The sequence below is a fragment of the Chanodichthys erythropterus genome, chromosome 18 (assembly GCF_024489055.1).
Source record: "Chanodichthys erythropterus isolate Z2021 chromosome 18, ASM2448905v1, whole genome shotgun sequence".
In the NCBI taxonomy this organism is placed as follows: Eukaryota; Metazoa; Chordata; class Actinopteri; order Cypriniformes; family Xenocyprididae; genus Chanodichthys; species Chanodichthys erythropterus.
This window is the reverse complement of record NC_090238.1, coordinates 2,417,234-2,435,939: the sequence shown is the minus strand read 5'-3', so window position 1 is coordinate 2,435,939 and position 18,706 is coordinate 2,417,234. Positions and strand designations below refer to the sequence as shown.

The 18,706-nt window shown below is 38.3% G+C and overlaps 1 protein-coding gene across 1 annotated transcript; it reads left to right on the top strand.

The window, feature by feature from the left end:
- The first annotated feature begins 805 nt into the window (after positions 1 to 805).
- On the top strand, positions 806 to 18,376 carry prox2 (prospero homeobox 2). Its single transcript, XM_067368077.1, has 5 exons — positions 806 to 822; positions 1,413 to 2,715; positions 5,038 to 5,145; positions 12,673 to 12,867; positions 17,517 to 18,376. The coding sequence occupies exons 2-5, from the start codon at positions 1,450 to 1,452 to the stop codon at positions 17,682 to 17,684; spliced, it is 1,737 nt and encodes a 578-aa protein (XP_067224178.1). The 5' UTR covers positions 806 to 822; positions 1,413 to 1,449; the 3' UTR covers positions 17,685 to 18,376.
- Positions 18,377 to 18,706: the final 330 nt, after the last annotated feature.

The window sequence follows — 18,706 nt, the reverse complement described above, 5'->3', positions numbered from 1 at the left end:
GATTTATAACAATAAATGCGCAATAGAATTGTGAACCATGCATATTGTGTACTGTTTTACAGTTTTTATTGTTAATGGGATTATTAGTACACGAAATAAAATACAAATAGTAATAAAAAAAGTTATACATAATGTTTATCATTTTTACTAATTTCCTCTTTTCACTGCAACATCTGTAACACATAACCGTATTATACTCTTAATTATACTCCTCCGTATTATAAATTAAACGTTATAAACGCCCATACGAAATTACAATATTTATTTCGATCCCATTTATATTATTTTTATTTTGTAGATATTTGTTGTTATTATTTTTTTCTTATGAAATGCAAAAACCGTACAAATCCACTTCAAAGTACACATATCAAACTCAAATAGTTAAAAAAGTCAAATAGTCTGTCATTTCAGCAGTTCCAGTAATATTAATTAACAAAAAATATGTTCTGACTATAACAAGATAAAATAATAATAAAATAGTAAATAAAATAACTTAAGTGACATAATTTCCTTTACTAAAAATCAATTATTAGCTAAAAATAGTACATTTCATAATCAAACTTATTTAAACAAAGTATGAAACATGGGTTAGATATGCTACATTTTTATTCTATGTACATGAAATTCACCAAAAGTGAAAAGTTTTAATAAAATCCACGAAACGACAGAAAGGCGGTTGTTTACATACTTGGCTGTGTGTCTAGTTTCTGATTGGCCGGCATGTTGATTAAGGGCGGCTCTGGCCCCGCCCACTTCACTGGAGCCAGATCAGAGCGCGTGCCGCGAGCACACACTGTCAGTCAAGCGTCTCCAGAGCAACAGGTAAGCGCGCGCTCTCTCCTCTCTCTCATCATGCGCGGAAGTTTCTCTCATTACACTGGCGCTTTTATCGGCTTAACTTTTACCTTTTTTTGTGTGAAAAAACTGCAATATGAGCGTTGTAATTCTTCATTATAATATTGCTTTGAAATGCATATAGTCATATCTCACGTATGTGTATTATTCATAATTATTACACGGGTTTGCATTGAATATTTACGTTCAAAGCATGAAAAGAGTGCGAAAATATAGATATATTCAGATTTGCATATAGAAAATGGTGCATGAATGCCACAAATAGAAGGTTTACTTGAATCTAAATTAAATCTAGACTAATATGAAATGGACTGAATTTGCTCTTAATCTAATATTATAATTTAATATTATGTTTTTTCTCTGTTCTGTATTAATAACATATGAAAAAGTGACAATAATATAATAAACAATACTCACAATTCTTTAAAACCAGAATTCATTGAATAAAACAATAGTTTTGTGTGTATTTAAGGATAAGATGTGTAATGCAGTTTATAATAATATAAGAAGTGCGTGGTATATATGCAATGCCTAATTTCATTTATAAAATATTACAGATTTTCAAGGCTCACACGGAAAGTCCTGCAGAAAAACATGAATCTGAGTCCACCTGAACAAAGCATGCACAAGCCGAGCGACGGCAACAAATCCGAGCACTTGCTCCCTTGCTTTCGCAGAAGCACGTACGACGAGCCTCTCGCTTCCTACCACAACGGCTCCATTATATCTCACCTCCTGCGTAAAACCATTCACAACAAACTGACCTCCCTCGACAGCAACCTCCTGTACCTGCCCTCCGAGTCCAACGCGACGGATGATTTCTCTCAAGAGGACCAGAGCAGCAGCGAGGATCTGTCGGCGAGCGCAGACGTCGAGCGGCCGATGAGCGAACACCTCCAGGCCAAACGTGCCCGTGTGGAGAACATCATACGAGGCATGGCAGGGTCGCAAGGAGAGGCGGAGAGGGACTGCGAAGCCGCTCGCTCTAGACGAGACAAACGCAAGCAGAGGCTCCCGTTGCACCAGGAACCCGACGTCCGACCCAAGACCAGCAAAGACGAAGAGTGTCACAAACTCAAGGAGCAGCTCCAAAGCATGCAGCGACTCCTGCATCAGCTCCAGGAGAAGATCTCCCATGTGTACGACCAGAATTACTCGGAGAACGAGGAACGAGGCGGATCAGAGCAACCGAGTTTGAGCGAGATCCACCACCAGGTTAAAGTGGAAAGCAGCGACAGGGCGGTGAAGAACCTCCAGGAGACTCTTAAGTGCGAGCTGACCAGGACTGTGAGCGAAAGCATCGATATGGTCTTCAAGAAACTCTCGACGACCCTACCGAATCAATCGCCTCAGAGTCCAGAGTCCTCAGAAACCCAGAAGCCAAGCCAAGACGATTCCCCTTCAGAGCTGTCGGACTCGGAGGAAATCGCCAAGTCTCACTTCGAGAGCCCAGAACACCAAACCGAAGCCTTGTCCTTAGTAGTCCGTAAACCTTCCCCAACCCAGCTAATCCCGGGTGTAAAGAGACCCTACCCGCTCCACCAGAGTCCATTCCAGTTCGGCTACAACGCTCCCCTGCACGACAGCCAGATCCTGGAGCACCTTTTGAAGTACGGACCGCACTCGGCCTTCTCCGGACTGCCCTGTCTGCCTGCTTCCCTGGAGAGGTCGACGCCAGACTCCATGGATCATTCGTGGGAAAGCGTGGCCATGAGATCCAAGGGGCATCTGGCTCAGCAGCACCATCGCGCCGGACCTCCCGGACTAGTCGCTGTCGATGCGCTCTGCATCCCGCACGTCAAGATGGAGTGTGGAGATCTGCAGAGCATGGCTGAGAGAAGCTCCTTCATGTCCCTCAATATATCCTTTGAATGCTGCGTCTGTAGCTCTTTAAAGGGATTGTTCTTCCTTTTATTAGTCCAATGCATTGGACCAAACCAAAAGGGTTCGGATAGCGACTATATCCAGTGTTGCTCAGAAGAAAGAAAGCCATACATTTGGGTGAACTATTCCTTTAATGCCAATAATGCCAATCTCTCTCTCAGACACTCTTTAGAAAAAAGGTTCTATTTTAGAACTCTAGAGTCATCTTTAAAGAACCCTTCACGACAAAAAGGTTCTATATAAGACGAAGCACCTGAAGGACCCATTTAAAGTTCCGTAATAGAACCTTTTCTTCTAAGAGAGTGTGAATGTTGTTGAGTTTGAAGTGTGTTTTTTCTCTCTGTGAAATTCATTAGTGTTATTTTTTTATTAGTGCATGCATTGGACCAAACCATTTGGGTGAACTATTCCTTTAATGCCAAAGCAGAACTATATATCAGAGTAAAATAATCTCTCTTTCAGACACTCTTTAGAAAAAAGGTTCTATTTTAGAACTCTAGAGTCATCTTTAAAGAACCCTTCATGACAGAAAGGTTCTATATAAGATGAAGCACCTGACGGAACCATTTAAAGTTCCGTAATAGAACCTTTTCTTCTTAGGATGTGTGAAAAGAAAATCGTGTTGCTTGGATGTTGTTGAGTTTGAAGTGTGTTTTTTCTCTCTCTGAAATTCATTCGATTTAATAAAATGGCAACACTTTACAATAAGGTCTATTTTGTCAACATGCATTATCTGACATAAAATAAGAACGTTTTGAGAGCATTTATTAGTGCTTGATAATAAAAAACAATCATTTGTGTTAATTCATCATGAATTAACAAATGTTAACAGATACAACTTTTGATTTTAAAAACACATAAGTAAATGTTGACATCAACTGTAGAAGTGTTGGTCATTGTTTGTAACTCATTTATGTTAACAAATTACCTTAATGTAAAGTGTTTTCATAAAAATAGAGTCAAAAGTTGTCAAACAAATCTTATTGAGATATTTCAGGAGAAACTTCACAGATTTAATCTTGTTGCTGCCTAGACTGAGATATTCAAGAAATCTCACTGCTGATTTTTCTCTTCGTATGTTTGCAGTTTCATAGTTTATAGTGGATGCGCAACAAATGTGTTAAAAGAAATACGTTTCATGTTGCAGGAGTCGTTTTTATCTCTGGATGATGTTCTTTGTTTAGCTTCAGCTGCTTTTGAAAAAGCCCTCTCTTTGTTTAGTTGACTGTTTTTATTTAATATAGAGTAGTTAACATTGAGATATTGCTGAACAAACGACCAGCTCTCGAGCTCGGCGAACAATCGTTGAATTGAGTGCAGCGGTGAGCAGTTCCACTAACGCAGACTTCAAGGAGAATTTTTGCTTTGATCTCGGTAACCCCAAAGAAAATTGTAGCATCTTCTTTAATCTGGGCTCAGTAATGACTTTAAGTCCAGGAAAAGACAAATAAAAAGGAATACAAGGCTTTGATAAGAATTGTTAGGAACAAAAGCCAATTTTCAAAGGCAGAAAAAGCAACAGTTTCTCTTCTGGAAATTCTCTGATTTTTTTTCCCCCTCGGACTTGAAAAGGTGCGGAATATGTTTCTGCACTCTCAATGTGATTGGAGTGGATGAGAGAGGTCACTTTTGGTTGTTTGTGAAAAGCAAGCTCTCAGCCATCATTATACACCATCATCAATGGCCAGAGTGTCATATATATATATATATAATACACCGCAGCATGCAGAACGCTTCGCTTTTAAACATCATTAGATTTATATTATACAATATTGCGGCTCCTTTTTGAGGCCGAACTGTGATTGTCTGTTTCGAAGTGATTGTTTAATAATAGCAGCTGTTTTTGCTTTACGTAAAGAAGCAACATGTTTCTTTGTGCTAAACAATGTGTATTAAAAAGAAACTCTCATGGATTATTTCACAATGTAAAAAAGGACGTAAGCCGATCCTCTTCATCCTCACTGAGACAATTTCATCTCTGTGTTTCGCAGCAAAGCAATTACTATGTGCAGACGTGGAGCAAACGGCTTGGATTGGAGGTCTCTTAATCTAATTAGTTTGGCTCTTTTTCTAGTTAGCACATGCTTAATCGACTCTCTCTCTGGTCAATACAGAGCTGTTAATTCATTTGGAGCGATGAATAGGGCAAATTGATGCTTATTTGTTTGGGGGTGTGTTAATGTGCAGTGCTGTCTGAAAATGCACAAGTTCATCTACACATCAAGGGCTTAGGTCACCGTGTCATATTTGGCAGATCTCCATTTATCGTGAGGTTTTTGAGGCCTTAACTCTCTTCACATTCAGGAAGGTCTGACCCCGAACCATCTGAAGAAAGCCAAACTGATGTTCTTCTACACACGCTACCCAAGCTCGAACTTACTCAAGAACTTCTTCCCTGATGTCAAGGTATGTGTTTCACCAAATTATGGCTCAATATGTCTATTTTATTTTGAAAGGGACAATGCACATTAATTTACAAAATTATCATTATACCCAAATTATGGGTCAGTAATGCCTCTCTTGAGGCCCGTTCACACCAAGAACGATAACTATAAAGATAACTATATTTGCATCCACACCAGTGAACGATAACAGTCTGTTAATGCTAAGTGCAAAAGTGTGTTCAACATGTTTTTGCTGTTCTTGTTGCATTCACATGGCTTTAACCAGCAGATGTCCTCAGCATGCTATGTTTGGAGTGAATAGCTAGTGTAATCGATCTAATCTAACGGTGAATTTAGCTGACGAAGTCAATATAGTGGAATAAAAGCAACACCTAGTCTTTTTCACTGAAACTTCAGAGGAATCAAGACAATGTTGCTGAAACTAGTGCTGGATCCCTGAGGTAATGTTATGTTACACTGTTTGCTAGCCTGACATAATGATCTCATCGTTAATACTTCTCACTATTTATTCTGAGGGTATGACTGATTGTTTTCCATATGTCCATTTTCTTTAACGTATGCTTGAAAAGGGGGTTTTACTTGTCAAACAGTGGTGGATTTTTCTGGACCTCAGCGATTAACTTCTCCACAATATCATCTGCCATTTTAAATGCGCGAGCCCTTAAGTTAGGATGGATTCTGATTGGTTGTAAGTGTTTTATCGTTCAATTGCTGGAAAACATAATTCTGAAAGTGATCCCATTGATATCGTTTCTCTATATCGTTATAGTTGTGGTGTGGACATTGCTATTCTTTTATATTTAGAACAATTTTTAGAACTATTTCTTTACTCTTCAGTGTTGCCAAGACCACTGTTTTTGCCTCAGAATTGGGCTACTTTAACACTTGAAGTGACCCCAAATAACATGATATTCAGTCCCTGGAATGTGAATTTTACTAGGGGAACCCTGCCAGAAACGCAGATTTTATCTCCGAGAGCGCGATTTTTACCGGGGACCCCCCCTGGAATGCGATTGGGATCATTTTGAGTATCAATTGGGTGGGTTTTGTTGTGAAAACCTGGCAACCTGGCAATCGTTCTTGGTGTGAATGTGCTTTTAATGTTAATTACTATATATTGTGATCATAATTAGAAAACTGGGGTTCTAAATAGAACTCTAGGGTTCATGACTCAATTTTAAAAAATGCCAAAAAGGTTCTATATACTGTAAGGAGAAATGTCTTACATGATTGCATAATGCTCTCATGTTTAACGTGCTATTTAAAACATTTTCTAGTGATAAAGTATGCTTATGAGCTGCCTAATTCATAAAATTTTATTAAACTTAAAAATGAATTAAAAAGTTCAAAACTAAATTCATAAAACGATCCCATGGTGGAAGGTTCCTGACAGAACCCTTATGGTTCCATATAGAACCTTTTTTTAATTTTTTATTTATTTTTTTTTTAAATTGAGTCCCATGAACCTTAGAGTAAATCAGTTATTTATTTTATACATTTTTATAGCTTTTATCTCTTTTATCTTAATCTATATTTATCCTAATGATCAGTTACACATTAAAAAAAAATCACATCAAGTCATAAAAGAAAAGAACATTCTGTTGCTTTAGCAAAAATACAGAATATTAACACAAAATTAGACGCTTGAGCAAATATTCCTGTATGTTGGGGTGGCAATTCCTGAACTGCTGGTTTAACTTTGACAAAGTTAAAAGAAGAGTTTCTCAAGTCAGCAAAAGGAGACAAAAGAGGCGGTGGAGAGGAGCACAACCTCCTCTATTCAGCGTTAACCCTTCAGCTGTGAGCTTTCACCACACAACAATAGAAGAGCGCTGAGCCGCGGATAGTGAGGGCAGTTCAGGCTGTGTGTGTGTGTGTGTGTCTAGCGGCATATCCTGTGAGTGTGTAACGTGTCCTGAGGCACAAGTGTTGTGATGAGTCAACACAACAGGAAAAAGCTTGTGTGTTGTTATTGCATGACTCTCTCGTTGGTTCTCAATCGTCTCACTCCCTCAGATGGCACATTAATGCCTGTAAAGACACTACATATATTCAGTGTTAGCAGTCAGGCATATTGACAGGAAACTGTTCCATTTGTGCTTGCATATTTCAGAAAGAAAAAAATGTTTTAATCATTTTGAAAAAATAAATAAATAAATAAAAAATATATATATATATATATATATATATATATATATATATATATATATATATATATATATATATATATATATATATATATATATATATATATATATATATATATATATATATGACACATCCTTCAAATATCCTGCTGTTCTGCTGCTTTTTTCCCCATCACATATTTTAGTATTAATCCGTTTTGAAATTGGACACCAATGAAATGGTACTTTATGGTATGCTTGGGCTAGCGCAAACCCTCTTTTGGCATTAAAAAACTACTGTCAGTGAAAAATTAGTACTGAAAAGGCGTGGACAGGGTTATTTTTGCTGCTGATCTTTCTGCATATGCATTTGTAGGAGTTTCCCTTTCAGATGCAAAATTTATGGGAGGAGAGTATTTAAATGAATCATGCAAGGTGATTTACTAAGGTTTGCGCTAGTCAATTTACTGGTATTTGTGCCATTATTTACCGCCCAAAAAAGCAGACGCTAATTTGCGCTGTACTTGGTAGATTGCGTTGGTTATTGTGGAAATGATCCGGCTGCGTCTGTGTTCTTAATTTGAGCGTCGTCAGTAGATCACGCGCAGAGCTTTCCACTGCCATCATCGCCTTTTTTGCCATTTAGTAAATCTGGCCCTATATACCTTTTGGCAAGCTCCTCCCCCTTGTAGGCGGTGCCAAGTTTCATATCACAAAATTGACTTCACTATTTTATGTGTTGCTGTTGTTATAGAAGTGATATTGTGACAAAAATGTATTGATTTGTGACAGGAAAACATGTAAAAAAAAATCAATAATCTGTGGGCATCACCTAGTGGCTGTTTTTGGTACAAAGTCTCACGTCACAGTTTATCAGCTTCAAATGAATGTGTGTGCATTTTCACGTCTACGTTCTAAAATGCGAGTGACAGGTTAAAATATTATCCACAGTCCTAAATATGTGCTTTCAGCCTTCCTAAGTGCCATTAGTTATAATTAATAACCATAAGCCAAACCCTTAAGTGAAACATTATTACATAGATAGTACTATATTATATATTATTAAATAAAGTTCAGTTTTTTTCCTTGTAATAAATTGCACATAATTGAAGAAAAAAATTATCTTTGTAAAACCCTGTTTCATTGTTGAAAGTCACCTAATTCACTGCTAAACCACATCACAACAATATGTTGGTGTTAGGAAAACATTGTGTGGTTGTGATTGAATCACTGATATAAATCTGAACATGAAACATTGATGAGAGATAAGAGAATCTACTTCAGTTTGAGTCATGTGGTCAAACAGATTTGACAATGTTAAATATATAATGTCAGCTAGATAAAGTGTATCTAGGTCATTTCTATAAAATTCTGTTTTAAATAATCCGAATACACAGATCCTCCACAGACTAGCATTAGGAAAGCGTCAAAGCTTGTCTGATAACATTATTCAGTAAGGTTTTGAAAGTGATGTTTGATTATATCATTAATAAGTCAAGTCATTTCTTCACCCAACAGTAGCAGCAAATATGTGCTCTACAGCATGTGACAAATTTTAAGTTGGCATGAAACGGAAGTTGCGTTAGTCTTTTCTTCCCTATTGTGACGTATATCCGAGTGAAGCTGCTTCTGGAACAAGAACAAATGTAGGGCGGGGCTTGATTTTGTCAGTGGGGAATTGATTGGATGGTTGTGGTTTGCTATTGGTGGATCTCATGTGAGTGACAGGTTGCCCCGCCCTTGTTTAAGAGTACGAGTTTAATTTCATGGTGACTTTAAAGAAGCAAATGATACACACAGAAAGCAGAAAAATGGCCCAGAAAATCAAGATCACTGGAAAAGTGACCATCTGGACACTTCGCTGCAGCTCAGCTGGACACTGTATCTGGTGCGTCCGTCCAGACCGTCACAGGGTCACAGAGTCACGGCCGAACTCCTCCCTGTCCTGATGTGGGAAGTCTCAGCAAACAAAGGCTGGGCTAATCCCAGTGTCCGATTCCATTCCCGTCAGCTGAAGTCAATCAGAAGGAAGTTTCCTTCTGACCCCTTTCTCACACTCCACGAAAAGAAGCGTCTTTGAGCCCTTGGGCAGGTTTTTGCTCTTTTTGCGCCTCTGTTATCGGATCAGCAGTTATAATAACAGGGCTAATGTGAAGGCAGGGTTTCGTCTGCTGTTTGGATAGATGTTATTCTATGTGCAAGACATCGGCTGGGAAAGACGAGTTGTGACTACAGCCGATTAAACAGACTGCGTCGCTGAAAATAGTTTGGAAAGCAGCTCCAGAATAACAACAACAAACAAAACTTTTAGGAAACGAGTACTGTCATGATTCTAGGTTCCTGACAGTGTGTACAATGCACTTTTTGTCACGTGTTCCTTACGGGATTGCACCTGCTCTCCATCCATAACTCATGAGCAGTTTTCCGGTGTCTTCCGATCACTTCTCAGGACAGACACTCACTATATGAGCTCATGACAGCTCTCTCTCTCTCTCTCTCTCTCTCTCTCTCTCTCTCTCTCTCACAACAAACCTCAAAACATCAGGCAATTTTAAAATAGTGGGCCATGAAAATTTGTGGGAAAAAATTAAAAAATATGTAATTTTTCAAGTGAAATGGTTTTGCTTAGCTCTAAAATATTTCATCAGCATATTGTACTCTTTTCTTTTTTTTTTCAAAATAGCCTTTATGGGTAGTTGAGGACAGAATCTGCAAAATGTTGAATATTTTAAAAAACTAAGAGGGATCATAAATTGCATGTTGTTTTTTATGTAATACTGCCCTGAATAAGCTATTTCACAGTCCATAAGACAAAATAACCAACTGAATTCACACAAATGAAAGTTTCATACCTTTAATTCTTTGTGCTGTTTGTAAGTTTTGTGATAGTTGTTCATGAGTCCCTTTTTTGTCCTGAGAAGTTCAACTGAAAAATCCATCACTAACCCTTTCCAGCAGTGACTATGTGATATTGATATATTCATTGATGCTCAAGAAGCTTTTGATCATCCAGGTAATGACACACAGTATTTAGAATGAAGCCTATATAAACATTGTGTAATTTCAGTTATTATTATAGTCATGTGGTCTATAAGTAAACTTCTGTTGTGTAAAATAGCTCTCTTTTTTTAAATAGCAGTACTAAATAAAACAAAATGCAATTTTCATGATCCCTCTAATTATTATTATTATTTTTATTATTATTAACATTTTGCAGATTCTGCAAGGATAAACTCATGACCTCAAATTTAGCCTAACTGTTTCTTTTGGTGCAATAAAGTACCAGTTTTTCTTGTTTTTCTTGCTCAAGATGCAGTAATAAAAATCCTTTAAATTATTTTTATTTGAATCTAATACAGTTTCGTTACGATTCAAAGTGAATCATTCTGAATTTGCAAAATTGCCTTTGAATTCCATCAGAAACCTATGATGAATCGTGAATTGAATCAAGTCTGTCCCACCAAGTTCAAGCAATCTCAGATCCAGACCCGCTCCTTCAGTGTGTGTCTGTGTTTTTTTTTTTTTTTTACCTTTTTTTTTTTTTAATCACAAATCCAAGAGCTAGCACTGGATATTGACACAGATTTCACAAATTTATTCACAAACTCTTGATTTGATTCAATTCGAATAGTTTGGATAAATATCAGGTAAAGTCCATGTCAAAAACTACACAGGGAGCCCTGTCATTTGGTACATTAGTATGATATTAAAGGCTAAAATGAACAACAAGTCCAAACTATTAAATTCAATTGCTATTTATTTTTAGATATAATAATCAACACTATATACAAACATTTAAATTGCACACAAGGCAGTTGCTATATTAACTTTTTAATGTTTTAATTATTTTTCTACTCCAATTCGTTGTTGAAAGATAAACCTTTAATCGGTGGCTGTACTAAAAACTTGAATTCATTGTTTGAATTTCATGATGGAACGATGTATCGAAGAACATTTTTAGAAGATTATTGTGATTGGATGGCAGGAGTTACAAATAATGTTTAGTGAAGTTTTGTTCGATTCATCACCTGAGAACAGCACAGACTTAAAGATCGAATCTTGGGATTTAAGAATCAATATTGGTTCATCAAAATAAAGAGATCGAAATCGAGTAATTGATATTGTCATCTGATTTGACACGTTTGTTTATGTATTTTAAAGGAAATCTAGAAAAAGTAAGAAAACAGTAAATGAACTAGAATTTATTGTGAATTAATGCATTTGAAATATTTGCAAATAATATTTTTATTTTAAAATATGTACTATTCACTCTTAATCAAAATATGCTGAAACGGTTAAAGGGTTAGTTCACCCAAAAATGAAAATATTGTCATTAATTACTCACCCTCATGTCGTTCCACACCTGTAAGACCTTCGTTCATCTTCAGAACACAAATTAAGATATTTTTGATGAAATCGGATGGCTCAGTGAGGCCTGCATAGCCAGCAATGACATTTTCTCTCTCAAGATCCATTAATGTACTAAAAACATATTTAAATCAGTTCATGTGAGTACAGTGGTTCTACCTTAATATTACAAAACGACGAGAATATTTTTTGTGCGCCATTTTTTGTGTTGAATCAGTGATTCGGATCACGTATCAAACTGCCAAACTGCTGAAATCACGTGACTTTAGCGCTCCGAACCACTGATTTGATTCATAAAGCTCTGAAGCTTCATGAAGCCGTGTTTTGAAATCAGCCATCACTGGATATTGTTAAAAAGACGTTATTTTGTTTTTTTGGTGCACAAAATATTCTCGTGGCTTTATAATATTAATATTGAACCACTGTACTCACATGAACTGATTTAAATATGTTTTTAGTACATTAATGGATCTTGAGAGAGGAAATGTCATTGCTGTCTATAGAGGCCTCACTGAGCCATCGGATTTCATCAAAAATGTCTTAATTTGTGTTCTAAAGATGAATGAAGGTCTTACAGGTGTGGAACGTGAAGGTGAGTAATTAATGAATAAATAAGTTTGGGTGAACTAACCCTTTCTTTTCTGGTAACATCCAATTACGAATTATTGTCAATTATATATTTTAAATTCAAAATGGCAAAAAAAGAAAAAAGGTTGAGTAGTTTGTATCATAAACCGTTGTCAGATTTTAACTCTTTAGATACTGTATCTTTCCTTGCACTCTTTCACCGTTAAACCTGAAGCGTTGCGCAGGAATTCATGTTCGGGTTCTGTGAACAGTAAAGCCCCGCCTTCTTTAATATGATTGGTCATCTTAATCATTTTGACACTGATGAGAGCTGTTAGAAAGATAAGGCAAATCAGCCTAAAAATATATTACATTAATGCAAACAGCATATACACGTCACACAATATCATTCATTGACATTGTTCTGTCCCTCTTCATTTGACACTCTGAATATTTCCCTGTTTTAGTTCAATCGCTGCATCACGTCCCAGCTGATCAAGTGGTTCAGTAACTTCAGAGAGTTCTACTACATCCAGATGGAGAAGTTTGCTCGTCAGGCCATCATAGACGGCGTTAACGATGTGAAAGACATATCCATCACCAGAGAGTCCGAGCTGTTCCGCGCCCTCAACATGCACTACAACAAAGCCAATGACTTCCAGGTACTTACGCCTTTACACCAGTCTTCACATCTTCACACGTAATGTTTGATGTTTGCTAAAACTAAGTAGACCAGTTGAAGCAGATACTGCACTGGATTTAGGGAAAAATCTGCAGAAATCATTGGAATGGATGTAAAACATCTGAGAGTAACTACAGTCTTGGCATGACACGATGAGGTCAACTATTGGAGGCTTTAAAAGCAGAAACGTGAAGGTTATAGTTTTCATTAATTCTTCTGTTTCTGTAAATCCTGTGTATTGTTTGAGCTCTGAAGAAAAGAACAAGCAAGAAGCAATATCTGCCAGTGGGGTCAGAAAAATAAATATAAAAATAAATACATTTTTTTTTTTGAGCAAAAACTCAAAATCTTAGATACAATTTTCAGAAGAAATATCTCAAGTATTTTGCCTCTCAAGTAAATGTATCTCAATTTAAAATGTTTAGATATTTGTACTAGAATATGACAAAAATACTAAGGAAGACATTTTTTTTTGCATTGCAGAAGGCACCAATATATGGACTACAGCCTCTACATTATTGTCTAATAGAGTTAAATCATAATTTTTTACATTTGTTTTAGGATTTACGGTGGTGAAGTAGTAAAACAGGATATTACTTTAAACAGAAATGGTTCATAAGCCATTTTTCCCCACTTTCCACATTTGGTTTTTGACCACTGAAAATGTTTACAATTTACCTCACTGAGCCACATTAAGATCTTCATGTCTCTGGGATTGAACCATTGAGAACCTTTAAAATGAAGATACCAAAAGGAAAGTTTGTTAAGAATCAGAATCTGAAAGGATATTAAGATATCTTTAATACTTCTTGAGTTACAGGCATGCAAAATTGAGGCAAAAAAGCACAAGAAGTGCTTTTTTCCCATTTTTGAGATGTCACTGTTGGCAAATAACGAGACAAAGATTGCTAAAGTCAACAGATTTTACAAATATATCTACCAATCTCTGTGTAAAAATAAAATAATGATGCTGCCATCTTTATAAAGTCATTTTTACACCCCTAAAAATTGCCTCCAAGTCTCAGGTGAAAATTGTCGTTTTGACCCCCTCTATAAAATAGTGGATTACTCAGTAAATACATCTGTGTGACATTTAATATTTTGCCTTACATCACTATTTATGTTTGTTATTCTACAGAAAAAATATTTACAAAATCAAAAATTTGAGCCTGGTTGAGTTGACACGGAATGACCCATAGATTGTTTGCTAAATAAAGTTTAGTTTCTGTTAAAAGCACATCAGAGATTTAAAGACCAGCATTACTGCTCACCAGCGTATAGTATGTTGTGTTTTGGACGCTGATCTGCAGCATAAACCAGCAGAGAGATTCATGCTGGTCTAAGCCGGTCCTTTCAGTCGAGTGTCCTCGCTGTGACCCGCGCATCGAGCCGCACCTGTAGCTGTGAGGCTGTAGACGGCCATGATCCCAGAGCCCAGCGCTGCTGCATCAAACTGTGGGAAGAGGAAGCTGCAGCATCTGCTAAAACAACTTGAGATTATGCCCCGGCCACGCCTGACTGCCGTTTGGATTGCTACTGATGCGAAAGAAGCCAGAAATCCCAAGAGTGATGGGCCGCCCGATGGGAACGAGCGGAGACAGTTGTCTTTACCTCAGCACCAAGACATTCCTTTCCCAGGGCCTGCTTTTGTGTCTGGAGATGCACGAGAAACAAAACTGTCAACAGTGAGCGGAGCTACTCTTCGGGAAATAATGCCGCCGGATAGATCCACCTTCTTCCCACCCTCATACACAAGCTGAGTCCTTCAAAGTGATGCGCCGCCTGAATTCCTGCGATGGGAACGGGGTCCTTTCATGCATTTTCCGAGCAGTTAAGTTCGAAGCAACAGGCTGCAGGAAATCAAAGCGTCCATCCACACTGCTCACCTAATGATTCTGACACTGTATTTGGTTCATTGCCACTGCGCTTTAAAATGAGAACACTAAAGATGCTGCGTGAAGATCAAGGGCTGACGGTGTTGACTCAGAGTTCAGTTGCTCTTTAACATCGGTCGCATTGATTCTGACACTGACCTTGAGCTGCATGACTTGAACTTGCGGTTGGGTTAGACCATCAAGACTTGACCTGCAAACTTGCCATCAAGTTGCTAGGGTGGTTGTGCCCGGTTGCCAGGGCACTGCTATGCATTTGCTAAGGTGTTCTGGCTGGTTTTTGACACATTGTGCGGTTGCTGCAGTGATGTGGGTGGTTGTTAGGTGGTTTATAGGCTAGGGTGTTCTGGGTGCTGGCTAAGGCATTTTATGTTGTTACTGAGTGTATCCTCGGTGGTTGCTAGGGTGTTTTGAGTAGTTGCCAGGTGCTTGCATTTTGGTTCTGAGTGGTTGCCAGGGAATTTTGGGTGGTTGCTAAGGCATTGCTAGGTGGTTTCAAGGCTTGTGTGTTCTGGATGGTTGCTAAGGCATTTTAGGTTGTTGCTAGGATGTTTTGAGTAGTTGCCCGGGTATTTGCATGGTGGTTCTGGGTGGTTGTCATTGAATTTTGGGTGGTTGCTAAGGCATTGCTAAGTGGTTTCAAGGCTAGTGTGTTCTGTATGGTTGCCAAGGCATTTTAGGTTGTCGCTAGGGTATTTTGGGTGGTTGTTTATAGGCTAGATGTTCTTGGTGGTTGCTAAGGCATTTTAAGTTGTTATTAGTGTATTCTGGATGGTTGTTAGGTGCTTGCATGTTGGTTCTCTATGGTTGCCAGGACATACAGGGTGATTTGTAGGTGGTTGCTTAGGCATTTTGGGTTGTTGTGGGGTATTTGGGGTGGTTTATAGGCTAGGGTGTTCTAGGTGGTTGCCAAGGCATTTTAAGTTCTTACTAGGGTATTTTGGGTGGTTGTTAGGTGGTTGCTAGGTGCTTGCATTGTGGTTCTGGGTGGTTGCCAGAGCATTCTGAGTGGTTGCTCAGGCATTGTTAGGTGATCTTGATGGTTGCTAGGGCATTTTAGGTTGTTACTAGAGCATTTTGGATGGTTGCTAAGTGCTTGCATTGTAGTTCTGTGTGGTTGCCAGGAAATTCTGGTGTTGCTAAGGTTGTTGCTAGGGTGTTCCTAGGCTGTGTTTTGGGTGGTCGCTAAGACAATTTAGGTTGTTGATAGAGCATTCTGGATGCTTGTTAAGTAGTTGCTAGGGTGTTCTGAGTGGATGCTAGGTGCTTGCATTGTGGTTCTGGGTGGTTGCCAGGGCATTCTGAGTGGTTGCCAAGGCATTGGGACATGGTTTCAAGCCTAGTGTGTTCTGTGTGGTTACTTAGTCGTTTTAGGTCATTGCTAGGCTATTTTGGGTGGTTGCTAAGGCATTGTTAGGTGGTTTCAAGTGGGTGGTTCCCAATGGATTTGATGTTTTTACACTAGGGTATTTTGGGTGGTTGTTAGGTGCTACGGTGCTTTGAGTGGTTGCTAGGTGGTTGCAAGGGTGTTGTGGGTGGTTGCTATGGCATTGTTAAGTGGTTTTAGATGTGTGTTTTGGGTGGTTTCTAGGGCATTTTAGGTTGTTTCTGGGATATTTTGTGATGTTGTTAGGTGGTTTATAGGATAGGGTGTTCTGGATGGTTGCTAAGACATTTTAAGTTGTTACTAGAGCATTTCGGGTGGTTGCTAAGTGCTTGCATTGTAGTTCTGTGTGGTTGCCAGGAAATTCTGGTGTTGCTAAGGTGATTGTTAGGGTGTTCCTAGACTGTTGTGTTCTGGGTGGTTGCTAAGACAATTTAGGTTGTTGATAGGGCATTCTGGATGCTTGTTAAGTAGTTGCTAGGGTGTTCTGAGTGGATGCTAAGTGCTTCCATTGTGGTTCTGGGTGGTTGCCAGGGCATTCTGAGTGGTTGCCAAGGCACTGCTACGTGGTTTCAAGCCTAGTGTGTTCTGTGTGGTTGCTTAGTCATTTTAGGTCATTGCTAGGGTATTTTTGGTGGTTTCAAGGCTAGTGTGTTCTGAGTGGTTCCCACAGGATTTTATGTTGTTGCTAGGGTATTTTGAGTGGTTGTTAGGTGCTAGGATGCACTGAGTGGTTGTTTAGGCATTTTAAGTTGTTACTAGAGCATTTGGGATGGTTGATAAGTGCTGGCATTGTATTTCTGTGTGGTTGTCAGGAAATTCTGGGGTTGATAAGGTATTGTTAGGTTGTTTCTAGGCTGTTGTGTTCTGGGTGGTTGCAAAGGCAATTTAGGTTGTTGATAGGGCATTCTGGATGCTTGTTAAGTAATTGTTAGGGTGTTCTGCTAGGTGCTTGGTTCTGGGTGGTTACCAGGGCATTCTGAGTGGTTGCTAAGGCATTGCTACAGTACATGGTTTCAAGCCTAGTGTGTTCTGTGTGGTTGCTTAGTCATTTTAGGTCATTGCTAGGGTATTTTGGGTGGTTGCTAAGGCATTGTTAGGTGGTTTCAAGGCTAGTGTGTTCAAGGTGGTTCCCAAGGAATATTTTTGGTGGTTGTTAAGTGGTCGCTAGGATGCTAGGGTGGTTTCTATGTGCTTGTATTGTAGTTCTGGGTGAATCCCTGATGACTGTAGCACAAACACACTCAGTGTAACTAACAGCACTAATCAGCAGGCATGGCAGTACGTATGGCTTGAGTCAGTGTTTGTGACGCTGTATGCTGACCGAGGTCTGTTTCAAACATTTGTCCTCAGGTTCCTGACAGATTCTTGGAGGTGGCTGAAATCACACTTCAGGAGTTCTACAGCGCCATCTCCCTGTCCAAAGACTCCGATCCCTCCTGGAAAAAAGCCATCTACAAGGTTATCTGCAAACTAGACAGTGACGTTCCAGAGGACTTCAAATCACCTTCCTACCTGTAAACAGAGCGCCACCTAAAGGACTCTTTATGTGTGGCCGCACGCCCTTTATTTATCATGAGTGTCAGTCACAAATGTTTCTTTTTATAAGTGAACTGTCAGCTTTATAAACAAATCTAAATATATATTCTAAATATTTTGCTGTTGACTGAAAAGCGTGTTTGTTTCATTTTTGTCTGTGGAATAGGCTTGTTTAATAATAGTTTGGAGTTTGGGTTTCAGTGTAATATATTTTTAGCTTTTATAATGCCACTGTAGACAAATGTGTGGTGTGTTTTTAGTTCAAATGTTCCTGGTGATGAAATGGAAAAGCAGTTATGATTTGTGTTTTAATGTGGATTCGTCTGTTAAGTTTCTTCTGTGAAGTATCTCATGAAACATCTGTAATAATTATTAAAAAAGGTGTAAATAAGTATAATTTAGCTGTATAATATGAGTAAAGGTGGAATATTGCTGTTTACGTGGGACCCCAGATTAAAATATATTGCATGTAGAAGCATTTCCCTCAAATGTTGCCGATATACTTATTTATCATGTTTATTAGTTTGCATATTCTTGTTTATCATTATCAAGCAGTGTGTGGTTTTTCATTTAATAATAAAAGATTCATATTGTAGCAGTTAATATGGGGTTAATTGTTTGAGGTTTCAGAAATAATGACTTACTTTCAACTTCATTTGCTAAAAAAAATAAATTCTGACAATCCAAACCTGTATGCTGTTATTTTATTCTAGCAAAAAATGACCATATTCTGAACAAAGAGTCTTCATGTTTCCACACAGCAATGTTCATCGTGACCATGACTGTCAAGCTCCAAAAAAACAAAAAACACCATAAAGTAACATAACAGCATTTCTTTTGTTTTATGCTCTTCTTAAGTCACATTTTGACATTCACTGACAGTCTTCCAGCTCTCAAATCTCGCCATTGTGTTCAGATTTCAAGGGACAGTTCACCCTAAAATGAAAATCAAATGGTGTTGTTCTAATACCGAATGCCCTTCTTTCTTTTATAGACCACAAAAG

Excerpts from the sequence above, each read along its gene's own strand:
- prox2 (XM_067368077.1), top strand. The coding sequence starts at position 1,450 with ATGAATCTGAGTCCACCTGAACAAAGCATGCACAAGCCGAGCGACGGC. Across the intron at positions 2,716-5,037 it reads GCTCCTTCATGTCCCTCAAT|ATTCAGGAAGGTCTGACCCC; the intron begins ATATCCTTTGAA and ends AACTCTCTTCAC. Across the intron at positions 5,146-12,672 it reads ACTTCTTCCCTGATGTCAAG|TTCAATCGCTGCATCACGTC; the intron begins GTATGTGTTTCA and ends TCCCTGTTTTAG.